The sequence below is a fragment of the Parambassis ranga genome, chromosome 14 (assembly GCF_900634625.1).
Source record: "Parambassis ranga chromosome 14, fParRan2.1, whole genome shotgun sequence".
Classification (NCBI taxonomy): domain Eukaryota; kingdom Metazoa; phylum Chordata; class Actinopteri; family Ambassidae; genus Parambassis; species Parambassis ranga.
Genome location: NC_041034.1, coordinates 9495200 through 9516635, shown reverse-complemented (window position 1 = coordinate 9516635; position 21436 = coordinate 9495200). Strand labels below are relative to the sequence as shown.

At 41.5% G+C, this 21436-nt stretch overlaps 3 protein-coding genes across 6 annotated transcripts; all 3 read right to left on the bottom strand.

The window, feature by feature from the left end:
- Positions 1-958: 958 nt before the first annotated feature.
- On the bottom strand, positions 959-6366 carry ccdc169 (coiled-coil domain containing 169). 2 transcript variants are annotated; one of them, XM_028421849.1, is made up of 8 exons: positions 6236-6366; positions 6062-6144; positions 5842-5952; positions 5294-5334; positions 4264-4362; positions 3706-3759; positions 2776-2870; positions 959-2630 (listed from the first exon to the last, which is right to left on the bottom strand). In XM_028421849.1, exons 1-8 carry the CDS (start codon positions 6310-6312, stop codon positions 2441-2443), a joined length of 750 nt encoding a protein of 249 aa, XP_028277650.1. In that variant the 5' UTR covers positions 6313-6366; the 3' UTR covers positions 959-2440. The 2 variants fall into 2 exon arrangements, with proteins under 2 accessions (XP_028277650.1, XP_028277651.1); XM_028421850.1 differs by lacking the exon at positions 3706-3759.
- A 445-nt stretch (positions 6367-6811) lies between these two features.
- Positions 6812-11558, bottom strand: LOC114446176 (spartin-like). 3 transcript variants are annotated; one of them, XM_028421642.1, is made up of 8 exons: positions 11444-11558; positions 10305-11112; positions 9239-9433; positions 8680-8833; positions 8280-8474; positions 8034-8195; positions 7785-7875; positions 6812-7160 (listed from the first exon to the last, which is right to left on the bottom strand). In XM_028421642.1, exons 2-8 carry the CDS (start codon positions 11091-11093, stop codon positions 6905-6907), a joined length of 1842 nt encoding a protein of 613 aa, XP_028277443.1. In that variant the 5' UTR covers positions 11094-11112; positions 11444-11558; the 3' UTR covers positions 6812-6904. The 3 variants fall into 3 exon arrangements, with proteins under 3 accessions (XP_028277443.1, XP_028277444.1, XP_028277446.1); XM_028421643.1 differs by lacking the exon at positions 11444-11558 and adding an exon at positions 11297-11348; XM_028421645.1 differs by lacking the exon at positions 6812-7160 and adding an exon at positions 7552-7643.
- Positions 11559-12226: 668 nt separating this feature from the next.
- Positions 12227-14677, bottom strand: ccna1 (cyclin A1). The gene is made up of 9 exons (XM_028422169.1): positions 14559-14677; positions 13995-14147; positions 13701-13905; positions 13461-13573; positions 13131-13357; positions 12791-12995; positions 12592-12705; positions 12381-12514; positions 12227-12278 (listed from the first exon to the last, which is right to left on the bottom strand). The coding sequence occupies exons 2-9, from the start codon at positions 14145-14147 to the stop codon at positions 12227-12229; spliced, it is 1203 nt and encodes a 400-aa protein (XP_028277970.1). The 5' UTR covers positions 14559-14677.
- Between the last annotated feature and the right edge of the window lie 6759 nt (positions 14678-21436).

Below are 21436 nucleotides of genomic sequence, written 5' to 3'. Positions count from 1 at the left end.
AGCACATGTGCACGTGAGTTATGTAACAACACTTACTCCACTGTATACTCCAATCCTGCCATGTTTTTCAAACCTTTACTCTGTATAAGGACCCAGTTAATAATGATTTTTATTATTTGATTGAAGAATGTCATAAAGCAAAGTGGAGGCAGAGTGATGAAGAGGTTGCGGTCTCATTAACACAAGCTTGTGTTTAAAGTTTGTTGACATGATGGAGGAGGAGAGACTGATGTCATTCCGAACTCTCTCTGTTCTGCATATTTATCTGCACTAGTGATGGAGTAAATCTCTACTCACAATTACAATGTGCCCAGTTTATAATCACTAATTGACCGAACATGCAAACTGTATCTTCAGACTGTGGGAGGAAGCCTCATCTAAGATCTCATCTAAATAGATATTTTAACGATTGCACCATTTATAGACAGCATGAGTGAGCAGACCTACTTGCTTGAACTTGAATTTGCTCATAAATGTATCATGCACAAACACACACACACACACACACACACAAAGATTCTTCTATTTTGGGGAGACACTCGCGGGGACCCAGTGTGCGTCACAAACCGAGAGCTTGACAAGGTGCCTAGATTAATCCTGAGGAAACAGGGCACAAATGGGGGAGAGTGTCTATAGATGAAGGATGGAGGACACAGGACAAAGTCACTTGTTAAAAAACACTACATGAAACAGCACAATTTGAACAAGCAGGATGTGATGTGAACCTTAAATGCTGCTGCTGCTGAAAGAAGGCAACATTTTCAAGCTGTTTATTTGTGTCAACAGTGCAACAGACTGAAGACTGACTGGCTAAGATTACATTTTAAAGGAAATATTAAATCAATACTAATGAAATGAGAGCAGTTCTTCACAGAGGCCATCTTTGCTCCTGAAGCATGACTAGGCAATTCCCTGTGATTCAGTAGACTTGTATAGAAAGAGATTGAGAACAGTGGCGTGTGTGTGTCTAAGGCTATATATTTAGTTTATTTGTAAATTTAATAATAAAGAGCACAGATTATGTGGATCGGGCACTTGATGATCTACTATCCCTCATTAAATGAAAACATAATTTACCTTGTATGGCAAGATATTTACATTTAAGACCCACATAGTTAGATGCTTTAAAGAGTGTCAACTGTCTCTGCCATGACATCTATACCATTTCACACAATACAGTATGGACATTATTGAGTGCTTACACAGACAGATGAGCTAACTGAATTAGCACTGTGATTGATGGTGTTTTGATGGTGTTTCACTGTAGTCATCTGTCATTGTGTTTTACCTGTCAGCAGAAGATGTCGAGGTGGTTACTCCGCGACCATGTGATTCATGACCAGCGGGCTAAAGAGCAGAGTTGTGCTTCATAAGAAATATGGACAAGCTATCTTTAAATTAAGTCACAAATCTAAGACAAACCACCTGTCACTGCAGAACATTTGTACATTGTACAGTACAGCAAGTCAGCAAACAACTTCAGAAATACGAGCCAATACACACACTCATCATATAGGTAGAGCAAAGGCAGCTAAAAGTGGAAGAAAGAAACAGAACTTTAGGGTCAATGTTTCAGTCCTTGAAAATGGAACATCTGATAAGAGCGAGAACATACAATTGGAAATTGTGTTTAATATTTTCAATTTTTGTGTTTTAAGATGATATCTTCCTAACCCCCTGCCCTGTTCTTAATGTCTAACTTGAACTTGTAGTTTTAAATCCAGCCATTATTAAAAATCAAACTTAACCACAGGCGAAAACAAAACAGCTTGTGGTGTCAGGGGTATCTAAACCCTCTACTCCTGGTTATGTTGGTGCTATGAGTCTTGGGCATAACATCATATGTTCAGTAATGCATTTTTTCATCCCTCATGAATCCTTTTTGTCACAATCCATGGGTTAATTCATTAAGTTCAGTGTTTTAAAGCTGAAAGGAACTGAGCCCATCCTCCACACTTCTTTACAAACACAGTGGAAGCAGCGCTTCTGGCAGCTTTTATATTCACTACTTTTCTTACACCCACATTTATAAAGGCGGTCAGTGGGTGGGATGGGATGGGGGGTGGGGCTGACTGTTGGCTCCGTGGGTGAACAGAGTGTGTTGGTTGCTGTTGCTTACGCAATGTAAATCGTAGGAGGTGCTTTCAAAAAAAAAAAAAAAACTGCAGTGACACGAGAAATGTCAGACTCAGCAGGCTCCGGGCATGTTAGGGGTCGACCTCACTACACTGAAAGCCCGTAGTATTCATCCATCATACACAGTTCAAGAAAGAGTTCTTGTCTAAATACAACACTGAAATAAGCATACTTCATCCTAAATGTGTAAAATAAACACAATACTGTTTGTAGTCTATATTCCAAGGAACTGTATTATTTTCAATGTAATTAAATCCATCAATGAGAAATAAGAACAAAAGCCCAATGCCACCAAATTTGATCACTAAGGATTGTTTTTCAGGTAGTGCTTTAGGGTAGGTAACCTGCTTTCTCTTTGGGATTTCTTCTCGTGTCTTCTTTCTGTTGTCTCTCCAGCACTCCCTCCTCCTTTCACACATGCTCCTCCTCCATCTTCCTTTGCCTCTTTCCCTTTCTTAGAGTTAGCCTTTGCCTTCCTGTCAGCCTGCTTTCCTCTGTGCATCAAATAACACAGTAAAAAAATGAATTTATATGAAATATGAAAGGTAAACACATGCAACATTTTTCTGATATGCAAATCTTTTTTGTATAGGTGTTTTAATCGCCACTTTATCCTGTTCATATTATTTTGTCTATCACCTGTTGAGTCTCACTGACTGAATCTTTTCACTCTCTGGTGCCCTCTGTGGCTGAGTGGAGTACTGTCTTCTTTGGGCTTCACAGGTGGAGGACAGCTGTTGGGACAAAGGCACATGCTGTATGTGTAAGCTTGTGTGTTCATACCAGTTTTGTGAATTTATAGATGTCATCCAGCAATGATGGCACAGTTCAGCTGCAGCTCTCCAGAAACCTCTTCTTTTCACGACAGAGGGCATAAAGTCCTTGACTCACTTTTTACCTGAACAGAGACTTACCTATTACATAACAAGAGGGTGAATGAGAAATCCTATCTAGGCCTGCAGGAGATCAGCCACAGTGCACTCTACACTGTATAGTGTAAGGTTTCCATAATGCAATAACCTGCATTAAAAAGATTACCTTACATTTTTTAACACTGCCATGTTGAAATTAGGGATGGAGATCTTGGAAGAACTACAAGTTGTTTTACTGAATCCAGGGGATGCACTCTACACTATAACCTGTGTCTTTAGCGGAAAAAATTGACTCTTAACATGAGGTAGGTGACTGTTTTGAACAAGAATATTTTCTACAATGTATTAGCTGACTACTATTTAGGCAGGGCATTAAACAAAATGCAGCAAACAAGCGCTGAGGGTGCTGCATGATGAGCTTTGCAAGAGGATATGGTAAACAGAGACCACCCAGAAACTGAGCTGCCAGAAGAAACTGAATCCTTCCGCTGCCATACATTTTAGGATCGCTCTTGTGCAATGCATCTTGGTACTTGTAGGCAATGCAATAAAAGCTAGGTGAGCAGCATCTCAAAATAAGAAAAAAAGCTTTTACTTGACTATAGATACCACGGTATAGATACCATGAACACTGACTCCACATCCACACACAAAGTGTCTGATATTCTCTTTAATATTCAATAATATGATCACCTACCTTAGCAATTTCAGAAAGGTACGCCCGCCTCTCATCGTTGGTTTTATGAAATGCCTGATATTTTAAAAAAGCAGAAAGCCATATTGTGACATTTTTACACTTCACTTGTTTTGTCTGTGAATAATCTCCCTGCTAATAGGTTTAATGCTTATGTGTGTGTGTGTGTGGATGTGTATTTCAGAAGACTTCGATGTTAATGAGCAACAGATTACAGCAGGGATTACTGGCTGCACATGCTGTGTTCTGAACCTTTATTCAGCTAATATGTTACCGTTTGTTCAGCAGAACAATAAACAAAGAAGCAAGTTGCTAGAAGCACGCTAGCAGAAACAGAGCAGGACAAAGGTTAGGGGCCGATTTTGCATTTAAAAAAATGTATGCAAAACAAAATCATCAGCCAAATCTTTTTCAATCCATTGCTAATGACTGTTATAAGTAGCAGAAATATGTATTACCTGAAAGAATTTAAAGCTGTTTGGCTGAAAAAATAATCAGACTTGCCCAGCAGACATTGTGACCTCTTTCTCAGGATAAAACAGGAAGTGTTGAGACTCTCACCTTTCCCTCCTGTTCAATTTGAAGCCGACAGTCCATCATCTGACTCTGGAGGTCAGACTTTTCTTCCGTCAGGAGCTTCAGCCGCTGCCTCAGTGTTTCCTGTGGTGAAGTGTTTTCATTAATTAAAATAATTCAGTATAATGGCTGTCATACTGCTGGATTACAGATCAATTTGTACTCGCATTACATCGTTATCTTGCAGGAGCAACCGATAACAGAATATTTAATGCAGAAAACATGAGCACAAAAACGGATTAGTCTCATACATTATTCAATAACCATATAAACACATTAGTGCTGAAGCATTGTGAGGATTTATAGTGCAGAGCAAAGCAACTGGGAGTTTTCCAAGGTATGGAACAGCCTGGGTCTTGTTCTTATGCATCCATAATTAACACGAAAGTGTGTTAAAAAGTGTGTGCTACTGAAACGATCTGTGAATTCTAGTGTAAGTGTAGCAGCACTGATGGCAAAGAAATATCTCAGAGAAAGAACCTAGCTTGACCTCTTAGAGCTGCATACATAATGGAGTGTATTGCTCAGAGAACACTGTGGTCCTAACATTTATCTCCACACTAATAGTGCAGTCATTATCTGTCACGCTCGTTTCGCTCACAGATCTTCACTCCACAATCTTGCAGTCAGTTCTTGGATACACTAATGAGCATCTGTTAGCTCTGCCCCAAGGCGCACACAAACACATATTTAGATCGTACTGTGCAACCTTCCAGTGTGTGGTGTGTATTCATGTGTGTGTGTGTGTTAAAGTATTGTAATTAGTGTGCATTACTCTCCTATGGTTTGTAATCCCGTGATTACAGTGTTGTGATTAAACTGTAGTTCTTCCTGCATCAACGGGATGATGAAAGCAGCTGGCTCTGCAATCCTCTCTGTCCTGTCCGCACATTCTGTGTCTCTGGCTCTCTCTGCTGGTGTGTGTGTGTGTGTTCTTCTGTCTTGCATGGATTTCTCAAACTATGCTTGAAAATACAATGAAATAAATCAAAATAATTAAAAGGTTTGCACTCACCGCTGGCATGTCATCATATGATCGGATAGAAGCCAGTCGATCTGTAAAACACAAGAACACATGAGTGTACACGGATTAAAATACAAACGTGCATAAAGTGGTTTGATATAGAGAGAGGGAAAGGTCCTGCTCTTTCGTCAAAACTTGTTTTGGAGAAAATATGTGGGAGGCAGAAGACCGTAAATGTATTGTCTCTTTCCACAAGAGTACACACATTATTCAAAAAAGTGTGAACATTTAAGTTTTTGTAAAGCACCCCTCAAGACGAGTGTGTAGTGATGTCCTTCTGATAAGCTCAAACAGCATTTGTTTAAACATAATAACAGACATTATGCTGTGTACACTGTCCCTGTGACTTTCTTACCTCTTTTAGAGCAGAAAAAAAGAGGTTTACAGTTATTTTCTTATGTTTTAAGTTGAGTAAGATCTCACTGCTGCTTTGAATAACAGTGGTAGAGAAGGTAAACCATTGTACCCTGGTGCAAGCTGTGTTAATCAATACTAACAAATAAATACTTTAAATAAATTAGCAAAGGGACCTTACTTACCCATGGGATTTCCTCTAATATCCTCCAGTCTCTCATGAATGAGTGTGATCTGCCGTTCAAGCTGTCCATTCAGCTCCACCTGTGTCTCATACCTCGTCTTCCATTCATTTCCTGATGAACACAAACAGTTAAATCTAAAACAGTCCTATCTATGCAGGACACAGTCAGACTCTTCATGAACCTTAAAGTATAAATATTTCTGTAAAAACAACACACACACCTTCCCCATCAACACTGTGCAGTCTTTCCTGCAGTTCACACATGGTGCTCTGCAGATCAGACACCGAGTCTTGGAGCATTTCTCTGCAAGCAAAGCAGCCAGAAAGGTCCTTTTTTTGTTTGTTTGTTTTTATACATGACATGTTAGCTCATATTTATAAGAATTCAAACTTACTTCACCTCCCTCTCTTGCTCAAGTTCCGCCTGCAGCCGTGCTAAGTCATATTTACTGTAGTCGCAATCTTTAGCCATGTTTCAGGAAAAACAACCAAAAAGTGTGTTGCTCTTTGTTACCGCGGAGACGCCCATTTCCGGCTGTATTAAGCGTCGTAAAAAAAAAAAACAAAAGCGCAGACTTAGCGGGAGGTTCAAACTGAAGCAAAGTTTGACAGCGCTGCTCTGACTTCGTAAATTACAATTTTTTTTTAATACAAACAGTGATTTGTTTTTTTTTGTGAAGCTCATTTCGCGCTTAATTACGCCTGAAAATTAACTTCCTGTATGTACTGAGCTCTTAATGCAGCATTCAACAGTAATAGTCAACCAACGGCAGATGATTTATTGCTACCATTATGAGGTTTCAAATTACATTAGAAAAACAACATATTCACCGCCAAGCACATTTATATAGATATATTCATTTGTATCTTAAGTATAACTTTAAAACAGTTTTAACAGGTTCACTGATACTTTTTCATATACAGACATACAAACACATTCAGATACAGATAATACAGAGATAAAGGGGTCTATAAAAAAACTAGAAATTAAAGGCAGCATGTGTAGGACTTCATTAAATATTTACTTCAAAAATTAAGAGGTGACCTTTCAATAGGATGGAAATCTAACTCTTCTTCTTGTCCTCTTTCTTCAGGGCCTCCTTCTCCTCAGGTTCTGCTACACATTCTTCCTTTACCTCCTTCCCCTTAGCCTTAGCCTGCTGTTGATCTGAGCCTGTCACTATGGTCTTGGTTGTCTCCTTGCCTGTAGTCTTCATGAAGGCTTTGATGCCCAGGTTGTCAATGTTGTATGCAGTCACACCAACATTGACCACTGACTCGAGAGCAGTGTCCGTGGCTTTGCCTGCACCATCACCGTACCTTCACCCCAAATAATATGTCAGATTTAAGAGTGGTGTCATGAGAGGAAATGCATAACGTGCTGGAGCAAGTAATGTTGTCAAGAAAAACACAATCATGTCTGTTTGTTTCATGTTTATTGGAACGGGGGCTACAGATAGTATGAACAGCAGCAAGACCATCACCACCCAACACAGGCTGACATTTTAGCTGCAGCACAGGCCCAGACAGACACACACCAGAGGTTTACACTGTGTCTACACACACTGGTAGCACAAGCAGCACATTAGCACAGCAGCGGCAACTCCGGTGACCTATGTGTCTACACAGGGTACTGCATTGTGTGTAGGTCACCTGTGATTATAAAGCACTCAGAGCCCAATACACAGTGAAACATGAAAGGGTTGAGCAGGGTCAGTGGTTAGTTCACAAGCCTTTGCTTTTACTCCCCCGTGCAGTCATATGTTGCTGGACATGTTAAAAAGATTCTCTAAGCCCCTAAATCTGAAAAGAAACAGTTGTAAAGGCAGGTCAGTGCACCAACATCCCACACAGTCACCAATAGATTCAGAAAAAGAGGTTGGAAACAAGATACACAATAACAAACCCATTGACATAAAAGAAGAGTTAAATATTTGCACTTACTTGTACTTCACTGTCGTGACCGTCTCTGTTGAAACACTTTTGCCAACAAGCTTTGCTCCAGTCTCCAGGCTAGACCAAATAGTGGAGAAACCTAGTTTGGAAACATTTAAAACATGTTACCTACTCTAAGACCTGGATTATCAATCATATTTATGACATTTTGAATGAAAAATGTGTCAGACAATAGTCATAGATTTACTGTATGTGTTACTATAACTTCAAGGTTATTTCATAAACGTTTGTATATACCTTGTACGCTGCTGGCTGCAACAAACTTGGCTCCATCCAGGTTGGAAGCGCGGCCATCTTGGCTCTTTTTCATGGACTCTGGTACCAGTTTTGCACCATGCTTCTTCACATGGGGCGCCACCTTGTCTGCCACATGTCCTGCCACTGTGCTCACTCCATTCACTTTACAGAGGAACATACACATACAGAATAAGAGCAGGTACTCTAAAGGCCCATTTGACTTATGATGTTACGAGTGGTTCGTACCCAAGAACTGGCTGACCCGAACAGCCCCCCCAGTGGCCTGTTTAGCTGCCTGCAGGCCTTTGTTGACACGGGGGCTGACCTCTGTAGGAGTTTCCTCAGGCGTGATGTGGTCCCTAAACTTGGCTGCTCCTTTGTGAATGGCCCTGCTAGTGGCCTCTGCTCCTTTTGCAAATGACTGACTCAGCCGTGCAGCTCCTGCAGAGTTATGTGTGGTAAAAAAAAGCACAACAGCAGTGTTATAACTCATCGTGGGTGTCAAAACATGTCTCAGGCATTTGTCAATGTAACTGAGCAACAATTTATTAGTGGTACTGCAACACCCACTAGTGGTCGATTGTGCAGAAAAAGGGTTGTAGTGATGATATTATGTTTCTTTTTTTTTGTTTTTATTAGAACTCACCTGATAGGATTCCTTGTGCCATCTTCTCACTCCATCCAGGAAGTAGTTTCTCTTTCTCCTCTGCTGTTAGTGTCAGCCCTGGTTGCTCTTTGGGCGGACTAAGCGGCACTTTAGTACTCAAGTTGATGACATCAGAGCCTGCCCCCTCTGGACCCTGTCAGTGAAGCCATAATAATAAAATAGAGGAAGGATATACATTTCTAATAGCTCGAGTGCACAGTGTATCAGCTAGGAATCAGAAAATGACTTTCAACAAAGCTCCAAAACTTGTTTTACACCTGTGATGTACACAGTTATGAGATGAATGACATTCCAACATGACAGTAGCTCCAGGAAGAACTAAATTCATCTGACAGTCAAATTCTGTGGTGAAAGAAGAGGACATGAGAATAACAGCAAAACATATAAATGTATACACACGACAGATATGTTGTTATAAGCATTAGAACATGATGATGTGAATTTCAGTCTGAATACATCCCAAACTTATCAAAGCGTTTGCTCCGCCTACTTAGATCCTAGAAAATATGAGGATACTAGATCAAAAGTAAAGTCTGACCTGGATCCTAAGTTCAGTGAGCTGCGACAAGATGTTCTGAAACATCTCCCGGTTTGCAGCAGGCAGTTCAGAGGACAACACTATTCCCGCATAGGACCCTGGTGTCTCCGCCAAAGTGTCAGGGAACATGAAGATCCCAGAGGTAGCCAGCAGCACAGGTGTGTCTTCTGTCAGCGGGTACAGCCAGTCGCACACCTGAAAGTCACAAAGATGCACAAATACAAGAGGTTAGGACTGAGGAGGTCAGGACTTTATAACTTTTGTTGGATCTTTGTTTGTCTAAAGTGATTCATAGGTGTCAGTCTTCAATAACAGTACTGCTGGAGGTGGTTTATCGCAAGTCTTCCCAGTGGACACAGTGTCCTGTACCCACACAGACATAATACAGACACTTGCTGCTGCATGGTGCCACTGGTATGCTGCCTGACAGAATGACCTCCTGCGAGGGTGCAGGACACTGACCGACAGCACAACAGAAGCGCAGAGTCATCTGTTAATGGGACCATTGTCTTCATGGAAACAAAGCAGGGCCAGAATACAGGAGAGCAGCCCACCAGCCTGCGCTGCTGGATACAGAGTCATGGGTTGCAATGCAGAATACAACGCAGCATAATATAAGCTTTGTAGAAGTACCAGAATAAATCTGGTATTTGGATTGATTTACCTGCATCACAGAGAAGTTGTTAGAAGGCTCAAGTGGACACAACCATGGTTAAAGAAGATCAAACACTTGCAGATATGCATTTAATTCCCAAACATTCCAGACAGCGTGACAAAAAATGTTGAGCTTCTCAATAAACTGGCTAATTTCTTGCTTCTTCCTCGTCTTGCATAAGTATAAACTAGTAAATTAGTACTTTTTGTGTTATTGCCAACATCAATGTCAACCAAGTGAGCAAAGGATGTACATCACAAAGACAACATGTCATCTTTATAAATAGTATTCAACTTTAAATTCCACACAGTGACTCACTCTCCTAAGAGTAATGAAGTAGTCACACCTATAAGGAACACACCCAGAGTAATGCCTCGTTAACACACACACACACCTACAGTGCATACTCACATGTAAGAATGCTGATGGTTTTCCAGCAGCAGAGTCCTTCTGCTGACCATCATATGTGATGATGCGAAGGTAGCCTGGGTAAGAGAGCGAGCTGACCTGTCCATTTGGATCCACAAAAAACAGCTGCACCCCAGAAGGGATGAAAATCAGCTCGTTTCCATCTCCAGCCTGCTGTCCCGGTCCGAGGCCACCTCCAGCAGGACCGTAAGAAAGGCTGCGGTGTCCGTCTCTGGGCTGTGGTGTGTATGCTGGAGGATGGTCCCCATGGTTAGCCATGGCTAGAGCTGCCAGAGCCGCTGCAGCGAGTGAGTGTGTGTTCACAACAGCAGGGGGAGCAGGACTGACAGTGGCTGTACTGGGGGCTGGGGTTGTGTTCTGGGTGGCAGCAGGTATGCTGGGGTACAGATGGAGGAGAGAGCTGTGGGGAGGCTGACTGTTAGAGGCCAAATTTGGATAAAGATTGGGTGGAAGGTTCTTCAACAACAAGCCCTGCTGTTCTTTGCTCGTCTGCTGAGAGCTCTCCAGCACAGACAGGTGGGCAGTGACGGTCTTCAGTGTGTCTCTCATCCTCTGCTGAAGTTGCCTGGCTGTAGCCCACACAGCTCCGATCTGTCGCTCACCCGAGGTGGGAACCTCCACCCCCTGAGTGAGGTGCATCTGACCCTTCCTGTAATACACCAGGGCCTCCATTGTTCTCTTGGCTTCTTCAGCTGCCAATCCACGACTCAGAGAATAGAATGCTGAATCATACTGGTCCTTAATGAGCAGCAACTCAGCAGGTTCAGCCATCCTGAGGAAGAGAAGGTCACTGGAGAAGGAAAAGGAAATTATTACTATAATACTTTACACATAAAGTGTATAATTGACTGACATAAACCCTCAGTTTTCAACAACAAATAAATACAAATTAACAGTCAACTTTTGAGCTACAGGATTTAAAATAAGAGTTAGCTGGCAGTAGCCTAAGAGCAAATAAGAAGAGTGCACAGAACCTGTCACCAACACAAACAGCAGCCGGAACCTTTAAACGCTCGTAAAGCGAATCCAGTTCCTTCCTAAGTATCATGAGTTAATGTTAGAAAAATCTCAGTAATGTCGCTGTTGACAGCCGCGCCGTGAAAAGGTGCAACAGGTTTTACCTGAACCTGTGTGTGAGCTTGAGTCTTCACCTGAGTGAAGATTTTAAATGTTGGCGTTAACACTTTGTATCGAATAAACAGCGAACGCCCGCACGTCAGACCATCACTGAGTGTTTCACCTGGACAGAAAAAACTTTAATCTCCCGCGAAAAAAAAACAGGAAGCAGAAACACAAACAAAACAAAAACAACGTCCAAAAAGTTTTTCTTCGGTTTCAGTCTTGCTGCTCTGTCATTAAATTAACTCTTTACCATCAAGGTGTTCTCCTGCTTTCACCTGAGCGCGCCTGCAGCAGCGAGGCACGCGCGTCCAAACGGCTAGAACTGGAGAGAAACGGCTTCCGGAAAATATTTTCAAAATAAAATACTGCTCTTTGTTACAAAATAATAATAAACATGAAAAATTAAATCATACTAATTTTCCTGAATTTCCTGTACTAACTTAAAAGCATAAATGTTAGATGTTTTATCTTTGTTTTATTCTTTAGGATTTCCTGTGTTTATAAATGAGTTTAAAGGGTGTGATTTCCTGAATTCATGAAAAATAAATAATAATAAAAACTTCTCTAACACAGCTTATCATTAAAATCAGTATACATTTGAAGATCTCTGGCAGGAATTATGTGCTTTTATATAACTTGTTTAATTTACATAAACCACAAAAACAGAATCTCCTGGGGAAAAAGTGTCCAGGTGGGTGTGGCATGTGACGGTAGTGTCAGCTCCGTTTGTTCTCGGCCTAATTATGTTCAGACACATGGATTAAAAAGGGAGAAGCAGCGATTCATGGGCGAAGCAAAACTGCAGGTGGAGAGATCCTTCCGACATAAAAGTACCTGTAAAGTGAGAGACAGAACATGAACAATTAAACACGTGTGCACTGCAAAGAATCACAGAAAAAGCTGCTTGTATAACACTTTGAGCCACTTTGAGCTTACTTTGAGCTTTTGTACTTTTCTCTGACGGTCTGCTGAGGATGGCTCTCTGCGCTCAGGTGTAGTTTGTGGAGGTCAGTTAAGCAGGGCGCAATTTCCTCCATGGTATACCCAGTAAAGGCCACCAAAGAATCAGGCTGAAACATTAAAGATTAAAATCATATATACAGTCTAATATCTTGAAGACAGAAAGATCTGACCAGGATAAACTTACCCAGAGTGATTTGTTTATAGTGTAAGCAGCCAGGCAGTAGGCTCCAGCTGCCACCATAGAATAGGTATATTGTAGGAATGGATCCATTTCCAGCAGGCTTAACTCAGCTATGTACTAGAAGAAGAAATGCAATTTATGTCAAAACATGAAGCTGGGAAATGAAGAAGTAGCTTCTGTTTGAGTGACTGATGTTACTCACGTATGCAAGGTTCTCTGTGGTGGCGCAGACAGAGTGAACGGACATAAAAAGGTGAAGGAACTGGTTTATAGTAGGGGCGGCCATCTTGTAGTTCAGCACCATCAGGAGAGTATGCTCCATCCGGAGTACCTCTGTCTTTGTGTAGGTGCTGTCTGTGATGTACACAAACTCATTCAGCTCAGGAGGTGAGATCTCCTCAAATTTCCTACAGGGTGACACAAGATATCAGCTTAGAAGATGACAGGAAGACTCAAGTCAATGCCACTCTATATAAAGGTGCATTTACAACCAGGACAGGAGCAGGATCAGATTTAAAAAAAAAACACAAACACATTCTCACGCAGCAATCATTAACGCTGCTGTGCCAACCAGCTGCAGCTTCTTCCGTTTCAGGTATGCTGTACAGGACAGAAAGCGATCCACGTAGTTGACAGCAAGATGCAGAGTTTCAGAAAGAAGCCTGTATTCTTGGACGACTTCGACAAGCCAGTCCACCAGGATGACCCGCATGCCGCTGCTGAGCTCTGGATGTTTCTCTAAGCAGTCTGGCCGTGCCCTGAGCTTCATCTAACATCAGACCAAAGCAGTTTTAATAACACATTTGCTATATGAACTAAGGGACAACACCTCATTGTTACAATGCTTTAAGTCTAACCAAACACTAACGCACTTCTCTCTCTCTTAAGTGCTGGTGAATATCTTCTGCGTACTCCTCATACAGCCCCACGTCTGTTATCAGAGATCTATCTTTTTCAGACTGCATAGAAGCATTCTGGCAAGAAGCTACAAGATGAAACAACAGTGATGAAAAGAACATGAAGTCATAATTTTAAAAAACCTGCTTGGTATGTGTATCTGTGTGTGTATCTGTGTGTGTGTGTGTGTGTGTGTGTGTGTAGGCCGAATTCACCTGAGCTCAGCTCCAGAAGGAGTCTGACATCCTTATTTTGCAGGACATCAGTTTCATAACTGTCCACCACCTCTTGACCAGAAGCTGCAAGAACAACTTCACAAGCTTCCTCAACATAAATGTCATAGCTGGAACTGGAAGCACAGCTGGGCAGGTTGAGCTGAGAGCTGTCTGAGACAGAGCTGTGTTTGGAAAGCTGGCTTCCCTGATAAGAAAAAAGAGATGACACATAATGTTAGACTCATATGTTAATGATACGCTCTCCTCTCTCTGTGTGTGCCTCTGTCACCTAACCTGGCCGAAAGAGTGACTGTAGGACTCATTTTCAGACAAGACTCCGAGCACTGTTCGCTGTCTGGGTCTCTGGACCTGCAGTGCATCTATTTTAGTGGAAGGTGGAATATTCTCTTTGCTGGTGTGGCTGCCACTGGGGGCATTAAAGTTCATCTATGAACAAAGAAACAGGGTAACAGCAAATCAAGATTAACACTGAGGTAAAACATGCATGAATAGAAAAATGTGACAGCAAGACATGACATGACATTTGTTTCATTGTGAAACTGTCTGAAAATGGGGATGACTGAAGGAGTCCTTAGGAGAGTAATTACCTGCTTGATTATCACTTCAGTAAAACCAATAATACTAATTATAATTTGTAAGTGAAGCTGGACCCGCAAATCTGTCCAATTCACCATCGTGTACAAACACGTTGCCATGGTTACATATATTTGGCAAAAGGAGTCTGCCACAGACGCAAAGAAACACTGACAAGCTAGTAGCAAATCAGACAACAGGATGCAAACACTTGAATGGACCTGCGATGGTAGGAGTTATAAAGCAGCCACTCGGTAAACTCACCGTGACGTGGATCAGCACACAGCACACACAGCAGCTGCTGTGTCGCGCTTTCAAAGGTGGAGGCCACCAAGCCAACAGGACGAAGCAGCAGACCTAACCACACAAAATCTTCCTACAACAATTTAACTTGACGTATCTAGACAAACGGTAGCGTATCGGTCGTTTGCAAACAGGTGTCTGGATGTGCCTGGTTTTCTGTTTCCTTGGTAAATTTAACCGATCAGCTGTTTCTTCAGAGTTCTCTGTCCAATCACGTGCCAGAACCCAACCGCTCACAGATAACGACAAATATCAAGAACGTGCTCACTGCGCTGGCTTATAATAATAAGTTTAGGATTAAAGCTGTAGAATAAATGACGGATAAGTCTGCACAGATACACTAACTGTCGCTTTTAGGCAAGAGAAGAGGCGCTAGTTGGAATCTGTTATTTATCAGTTATGTTGTTTTGAGATGTTGTTAAATGTATGTTTTTTCTTAATTCTTTAACCTTTTTTCTTGCATTTTTTTAATTGATTTATGAGAAAGAAAGGACATTTGTTTGTGTAGCCTTTTGATAGGTGAGTTGTTTTAGTAACAACAGTGAGTTGTTGTCTTTATGTGATGAAAAGAGGGGCTCTTGTAAGAAAGGCACTGTTCACACTTTGGAGCCTGTGTTTTTAGGATGGGTTTAAGACTATGGGCTGGCCCAGAGTTGGTGGTGACAGAAGTGGCAACGCAAGGCGAGGTGAGTACACTGGAGGCAATGTGGGTAAGTGCCTTGCACAAGGACACACAACAGTTGGCCGACCTTCCGGTTATTGGACAACCATGCTCTAGAATATAACAGGCATATACGGAGACAGGCTTTTGATGACAAGCACACGCAGACACATCCACACAACTGGTCCATCAGGAGAAAATAACACTTTACTGTAATGATACATTTAAATGCATCATGTGAATGACAGCCACAAAACACAAGACATCTGGGAACAATAAAAAAAGATTGGAAACCTGAATCTATTGAACACTAGGTGAAATAATGCGTGCATTTTCTACTTTGTCCACTAGATGGCAGGCTTTCTCTTCTGTAAAAATCAGAGGTGCTGTTAAAACTAAACCTGATCATAAGACATATTGGCCCTGTTATAAGTATAATTTTACAAATGAGCCCTGAACCTCTGCTGACTCAGAAATGATGAAAAGATGGTGCAAAGCGGTGAAATAATGAGCTAAGTGATTCAGATACGGCTGCAAGATAGAGGTTTAGACTCCCATCTGAATGTTATTGTCACGTATGCTCTGGAGATGGGTAAAGGAAGCAGGAAGGACCAGGAGCATTAGCTGACATCTGTTGTTCTGCTGCTGTCGAGCAGCTTCAGTGGAGCAGCTGCGGATTAAGGATCCCAATTTGCAAACTTTGGGTCACAAGGCTGCTTCCTGAACCCTCAGCCAACCGTCACTACTAACACTTTCCTGGTGTCTGATGGATGTCTGCCATGCAAACCAAAACCAAATGCAATCATCTCATACAGATAACTAAGGTAAATGATAGAAACAGAAGTATGATATGCAGGTTCTTAACACTGATTCATGCTCAGCGACAGACGAAGCAGCGTCCTCATCAGTCATCTTCAATGATGTCACACAATCGACTACAACATATACAGTCTGCTTTAATGTAGCATGTAATCCAGGCTGTCATAACGACAGTGAACTCATCCTACATTAAACAGCCATGATGTAAAGATGCAGGACAGCAGCTCTATAGTGCCATTTAAACTATGTAAATTCACAGCTGTTCCATCTGCACCTCCAGAACCACATGAAATTAAAACCAACCAATTTACATTTAAATTGTGGCACTGACTGAAACAGATACGGCTTCCAGTCACTCCAGGTGCCGAGGCCAGGGGAAACAAACACAGGAAAAAGGATGACAAAGGGCAAGTTACAAGGCATAACTGGAGTCATTTTCTCCCTGACAGATAAGATGTATTGGAGCTTTGTTCTAACAAAGACCTGATGATATATCCTCACATATCTGGTCCTGCAGAGATGGGGGATGAGGTGGCCTGCTGTGGCTATTTTCTCCTGTCAAAAAAGAAAAAAAAATCAATACTCGCTCACCTAGTCCTAATAAGAGACTGTAGAAACACAAAAACACAGGCATGACACCTGCTCAGGGGACACAAAGTCTCTGTGTCTTCCTTCGTCCTTTTATCCCTCTTCCTCATTTCCGTTTGGTCCCTAAGCAGATGCAGATTGCTTATGACAGATAGCCTTGGGCTGGTGCCATTTCATTACTGTGATGTATTGCAGATGACAGGCTTGGGCCAGACATACTGGAGGTTTGAGCGTCACCTATAAAATCCGTCCGAGCTAAGGATGGACCCATCTCATCTCTCAGCAGCACTTATTCAGGGGTGTTACCAGTGCTGAGTCTGGCTACTAACCTGGAAGAGGAGGAGATGAAGAGGCAGCCCACCGAAGTCTATCCAGGTTTCCTCCTATTTAACTGTTTGCAGGAAGTGTTAGGGATTAACTTCAAGCTATCCAAAGTCACAAACAAGATAATGAGACTGGTTTGCGAGGCTGTTGTTTGTTCTTTTTTACTTTTCTTTTCCTGCAATTCTACCCACAATCCTCCTCTACTCATTCCTTTTATGACAAAGCTGAGTAATTATCCCATTTAGATACATTTTATTTACTGGCAACACAATCGATTAAACTTTAACTGCTGCCTGAATATTAACTCCTTAGAGCATCTCTACCACTTGTTGATGAGTAAAATAAAGGGTTACACTTAGGTTAGGTATTTTGTAATAAAATATAAGCAACTATATTTACAATGTAAACACACATTCTATTATTCAGTAGATTAGCCTGTTTAAAGGGCTTTTAATCTGCTCCACTTAGAAGTAGATATACTCAGTAGTTGTATGAAGTGACCTACATTGCTGAAGCTGGCCTGCCTGTTAGCATTGTTAGCATGGCAGCTAGTTTGTTAAGCAGGTATGTATGTACAAACCACTGAAAGGAGACACTAGTCAGTGTAAGATGCTGAAGTAAATATTCAAAGTATCTCACATAAAAAGACAATGTATATTACAAACTGCACCAAATATGATGATAAAACTATAGGAAAGTCTGCATCTGCAGCATGTTGCTCTGAAGGTCAACATTTTCACTGCAGTGATTTTTATTTATTGTGGATCAGATAAAGGTTTTGTGAAAGTTTGGTGCATCTCTCCTTCATTAAAAGGCCCAGTGGCATTAAACAAAGAAAATCAGTTTAGAGAGAAAGCTGCTTCATTTTCAGTTTCTTATAATGGCTGAATAATTATGTTGCTTAAATCAGGACGCCATGGCACACACACAGACTGTTTAATCTATAACCAGAGGGCAACACTTTATGGAATATCACAGCATGGCACAACAACGCCACAAACCTTTGATGAAAGTTTAATTGTTTACTTTTTGGATTCTGCTGCCTTTTTTTTTTTTTCATTAACCGTTAGGAGACAAAGACGGTGCGAGGAGAGAGAAAAGAGAAAATTAAGTCATTTGACGTTCACTGACTGGAATGAAGAACAAAATGAGTTCATAATTATGCTGATACACAAAGTGCTGCATTTTGTCCTTGTGTCCTCACTAACTTCTGTGACTTGTGCATAAAATATTTCCCATTCTGAGCTATGGAAAATATGAATTATGAATGTCTGAGTAAGAGCATTTTTTTATTTTTTTATTTGCAACTTAAGGGCCCCAAATCTTTTGGTGTTCTAAATTATTCATATATTCAAATAAATCTGACTTTGAGACATTTTTTTTTCTTTCTCCTCCTCTTTCATGAATTTAGAGTGCACCCTTCAGAAGGATAGGACACAATTGTCAAGACTATTAGTGGTAAAGGTTTTAGCAGAATAGCATTTTCAAAAGGTTGCAGGCTGCTGCTGGGCTCACACATGTGCTCGCCTGATTCCTCACTTGTGGGAGATGTTTTTTTTGGACAAGCTGGCAGTATCACATTGCCATCTCTCATTCTTATTCTGTACTAGTACACTCCTGTCCTGTGTGTGTGTGCAGTGTCACTGTGCTGCCTCAGTTTATTCTCTCTGCTCCATGCCCTCAGATCTGTGGAGATCCTTCTGATTGGCATGCCGCTGCCATGAGACGAAAAGCCGGAGCGTGCTACATATTTATTGGCTGCTGCCTCGTCTTCAGGAGCAGAACGGAGCTTCACAAAACCTTCTGCACATTTCAGAGACTCATATTGATATATAAATGTAAAACATATAGATGTAACCTCTGGAACGCAGCAATCACAGTGTTACATTTTGTTTTATGAGCGCATCTCTCACTATAGTGTTCGACAAATTGGTTCCAATTACCAGAGAGATGTACGTCTTAAATGTACCTAACGTTCAACATACTTGCAGCTTATGTCGTAACACTTCCCCGTCTTTTATCTCGGGGTTTAAACTCATGTTCACATGGGTTTAGAAGAATGAGCATGTCAAATCCCCAAATGCCTGTATGTTTGCCCAAAAAAAGGTGGGGGGGGGGGCACCAAACACAGTTAGAACCCCCAACCCCCTCCTTGTTACTGCGCCTCATTAACATGCAGGGGAGAAATTGGTATCCTCACAAGGGCAGCGCTGGGATGGAACAGGCTGGAATATCAGGGAATGACATGGAATCAGTGGCCACTTCTTCGCCTTCTGGGATTAGTGACAAAAACCAGCTGAGGCCAAAGCTCTTATCTCCATCCTTCAGTCCTCGCTCGTGGTCACGCACACAAGCTGCACAAAAGCACACGAGAACGCTGGAGTTTGCACAAGTACTCACACTGCCTTAATTAGCTTTGCTAAACATATTCCCTCTTTAGGAAAATGAGAAACACAGTGTGTGAAATGATTCGCAGTGATAGGCTTTGAAATGGTCTTCCAGAGTGTGATCAAGTGGAGGTCAGGGCAAATAATTATTAGAATAATTAAATGATATGCATTACTCCTCTGTCCCTCTTCCTCAGTATTGGTAACACCAGTCAAACTGCATACAGCCTTATTAAAATATGTATCGGTACATTTCTTCCTCTTGGGGACTGGGATTAAGAAAATATTCAGAAATGAATGTGCGTTCATCAAAAGAATTTCCTCTGGGATTAATAAAGTTTTATCTTTTTGTATCTAAAGAATCTGAGACCCTATGAACATGACAGTCAAATTTTTGTCTGAAGTACACATGAATACAAACTGTGTGTTGTCACCGAATGCTGGATTGTGATGTGAAATAAAGTCATCTTCCTCTCATCTCTCCTCTCTCTGCTCTCCTTTGCTCCTATTTCCCTCTGGTTCTCATGTCAGTGGACAGATGGCACCAGACAGAGGCATCTGTGGAGGAGGAGGTGCCTTTTCCCCTTCACAGAGCTGGGACAGGTGTCATCTGCCACACTATTAACACCTTTATGCATAACATTAAGTCACTAACAAGCTCATATATGAGATTCGGAATCTATTCATTTAAGGATTTTTACACCATTAGTAGGTAAAGCACTGTAAAAAGACCATTATGCATGGTTTAAGCATCTAGAGGTGTGACTGTAGACGGGAACACATGAAAGAACCTACAGCGACTGAAGCCTGAACATCAAAAGACCCTCTAGACAGCCACTGTTACATTTGTTCATTCAGAGCTATTGTATATAAATAGTGGGGGCAACATGGCAGGCTGAGTCAGACCCACTTCCTATATGAAGAGCCCATTGTAAGCAAGCAAAAACAAAACAGAGAGAGAGAGAGAGAGAGAGAGAGAGAGAGAGAGGTTAAACACCAGGACACCGAGAGAAACTGTGACAGCCAGTAGTCTTGTTGAAATGTATTCTGTCAGACTGCAGACACATATTTCAAAAGCTTGCCTGATAAATACGAATGGCTCGACACCACTCGCACAGTGAGGGAAAAAAATAAAATCTCATTCTGGGTTTTTTTGCTCATGAAAACTGCATCTCATGGTGGACACTTCCACTGGTGCACTTCAAAGTAGAACACTGAGTAGGTCTACACTAGTGTGAGATGTACAATATGTGCACTGTAGCTACGATTAACATATAACCTGCTAGGTGTCAGTGGTAGCCAACATGCAGGCTAGGCTTAGCTCGCACACTTCCCCTCATTTTTACGCACCCGATATCAACACAACAAACAATTTTACTAGTAATGAATATTCAATTGTTTACATGTTTCATGGTCAATTTTTACTTAGAACGTTCTACACATGTTAGCGGCTATATAATGATGATCATAGACAACAACGTTCCTTCCCTAGTTTTGACAAACAAAAGGCTCAATGGCTGTTTTTTTTTAATAAATGCAGATTTCTTGTTGAATCTATTCATACTCAATCGCACTGCAGCACTGCTTTAGATGTGTTCCTGATTTTTTGTGCTATGGTTTTAATCACAACGCATGCTTTTTGCCACTCAGTAGGTGTTACTGCAATGACTTTCACATCCTGTGACACCAGGTGCATACCCTCTATTGTCACGAGTCGGTGGTGCCTCCTCGGTCCACTAAATGTAGCCAAAAAAACAAAACAAAACATATGTGAAGCAAAAAGTCTGCAGTATTTATACACAGCATAACACCACACGTTCTAAAAATGCTATCAGAGCCACAGCAAAAGGGAGATTTAGGAACAGAAGCACCTTCTAAGTCAAAGAAAGTAGAGTAGTAAGATAAAAGCTTTAAGCGCCTTTTTAAAGTATCCTGCTTCACAGTAGTTTAGCTTCTGCTCACATAAAGAGATTTTAACAGAACAGACTGAGCTGCCAGACATACTGTTCGAGGGGGGAGAGAGATGAGGAGAGGAGAGGAGGGACAATACAAGATAAGAG

Bases quoted from the DNA above. Each gene is read 5' to 3' on its own strand.
- ccna1 (XM_028422169.1), bottom strand. From the start codon at position 14,147: ATGAACTTTAATGCCCCCAGTGGCAGCCACACCAGCAAAGAGAATATT. The intron at 13,574-13,700 runs GTGAATTCGGCC...TTCATCTTGTAG, and splicing joins CCTTCTGGAGCTGAGCTCAG to CTTCTTGCCAGAATGCTTCT. The intron at 12,996-13,130 runs GTGAGAATGTGT...GTCACCCTGTAG, and splicing joins GCAGCGTTAATGATTGCTGC to GAAATTTGAGGAGATCTCAC.
- ccdc169 (XM_028421849.1), bottom strand. From the start codon at position 6,312: ATGGCTAAAGATTGCGACTACAGTAAATATGACTTAGCACGGCTGCAG. The intron at 3,760-4,263 runs GTGAGAGTCTCA...TTAAAATATCAG, and splicing joins AAATTGAACAGGAGGGAAAG to GCATTTCATAAAACCAACGA. The intron at 2,871-3,705 runs GTAGGTGATCAT...TTGTCCCAACAG, and splicing joins ACCTTTCTGAAATTGCTAAG to CTGTCCTCCACCTGTGAAGC.
- LOC114446176 (XM_028421642.1), bottom strand. From the start codon at position 11,093: ATGGCTGAACCTGCTGAGTTGCTGCTCATTAAGGACCAGTATGATTCA. The intron at 8,834-9,238 runs GTCAGACTTTAC...CTTCACTGACAG, and splicing joins TCACTGAACTTAGGATCCAG to GGTCCAGAGGGGGCAGGCTC. The intron at 8,475-8,679 runs GTGAGTTCTAAT...ATAACTCTGCAG, and splicing joins GGCACAAGGAATCCTATCAG to GAGCTGCACGGCTGAGTCAG.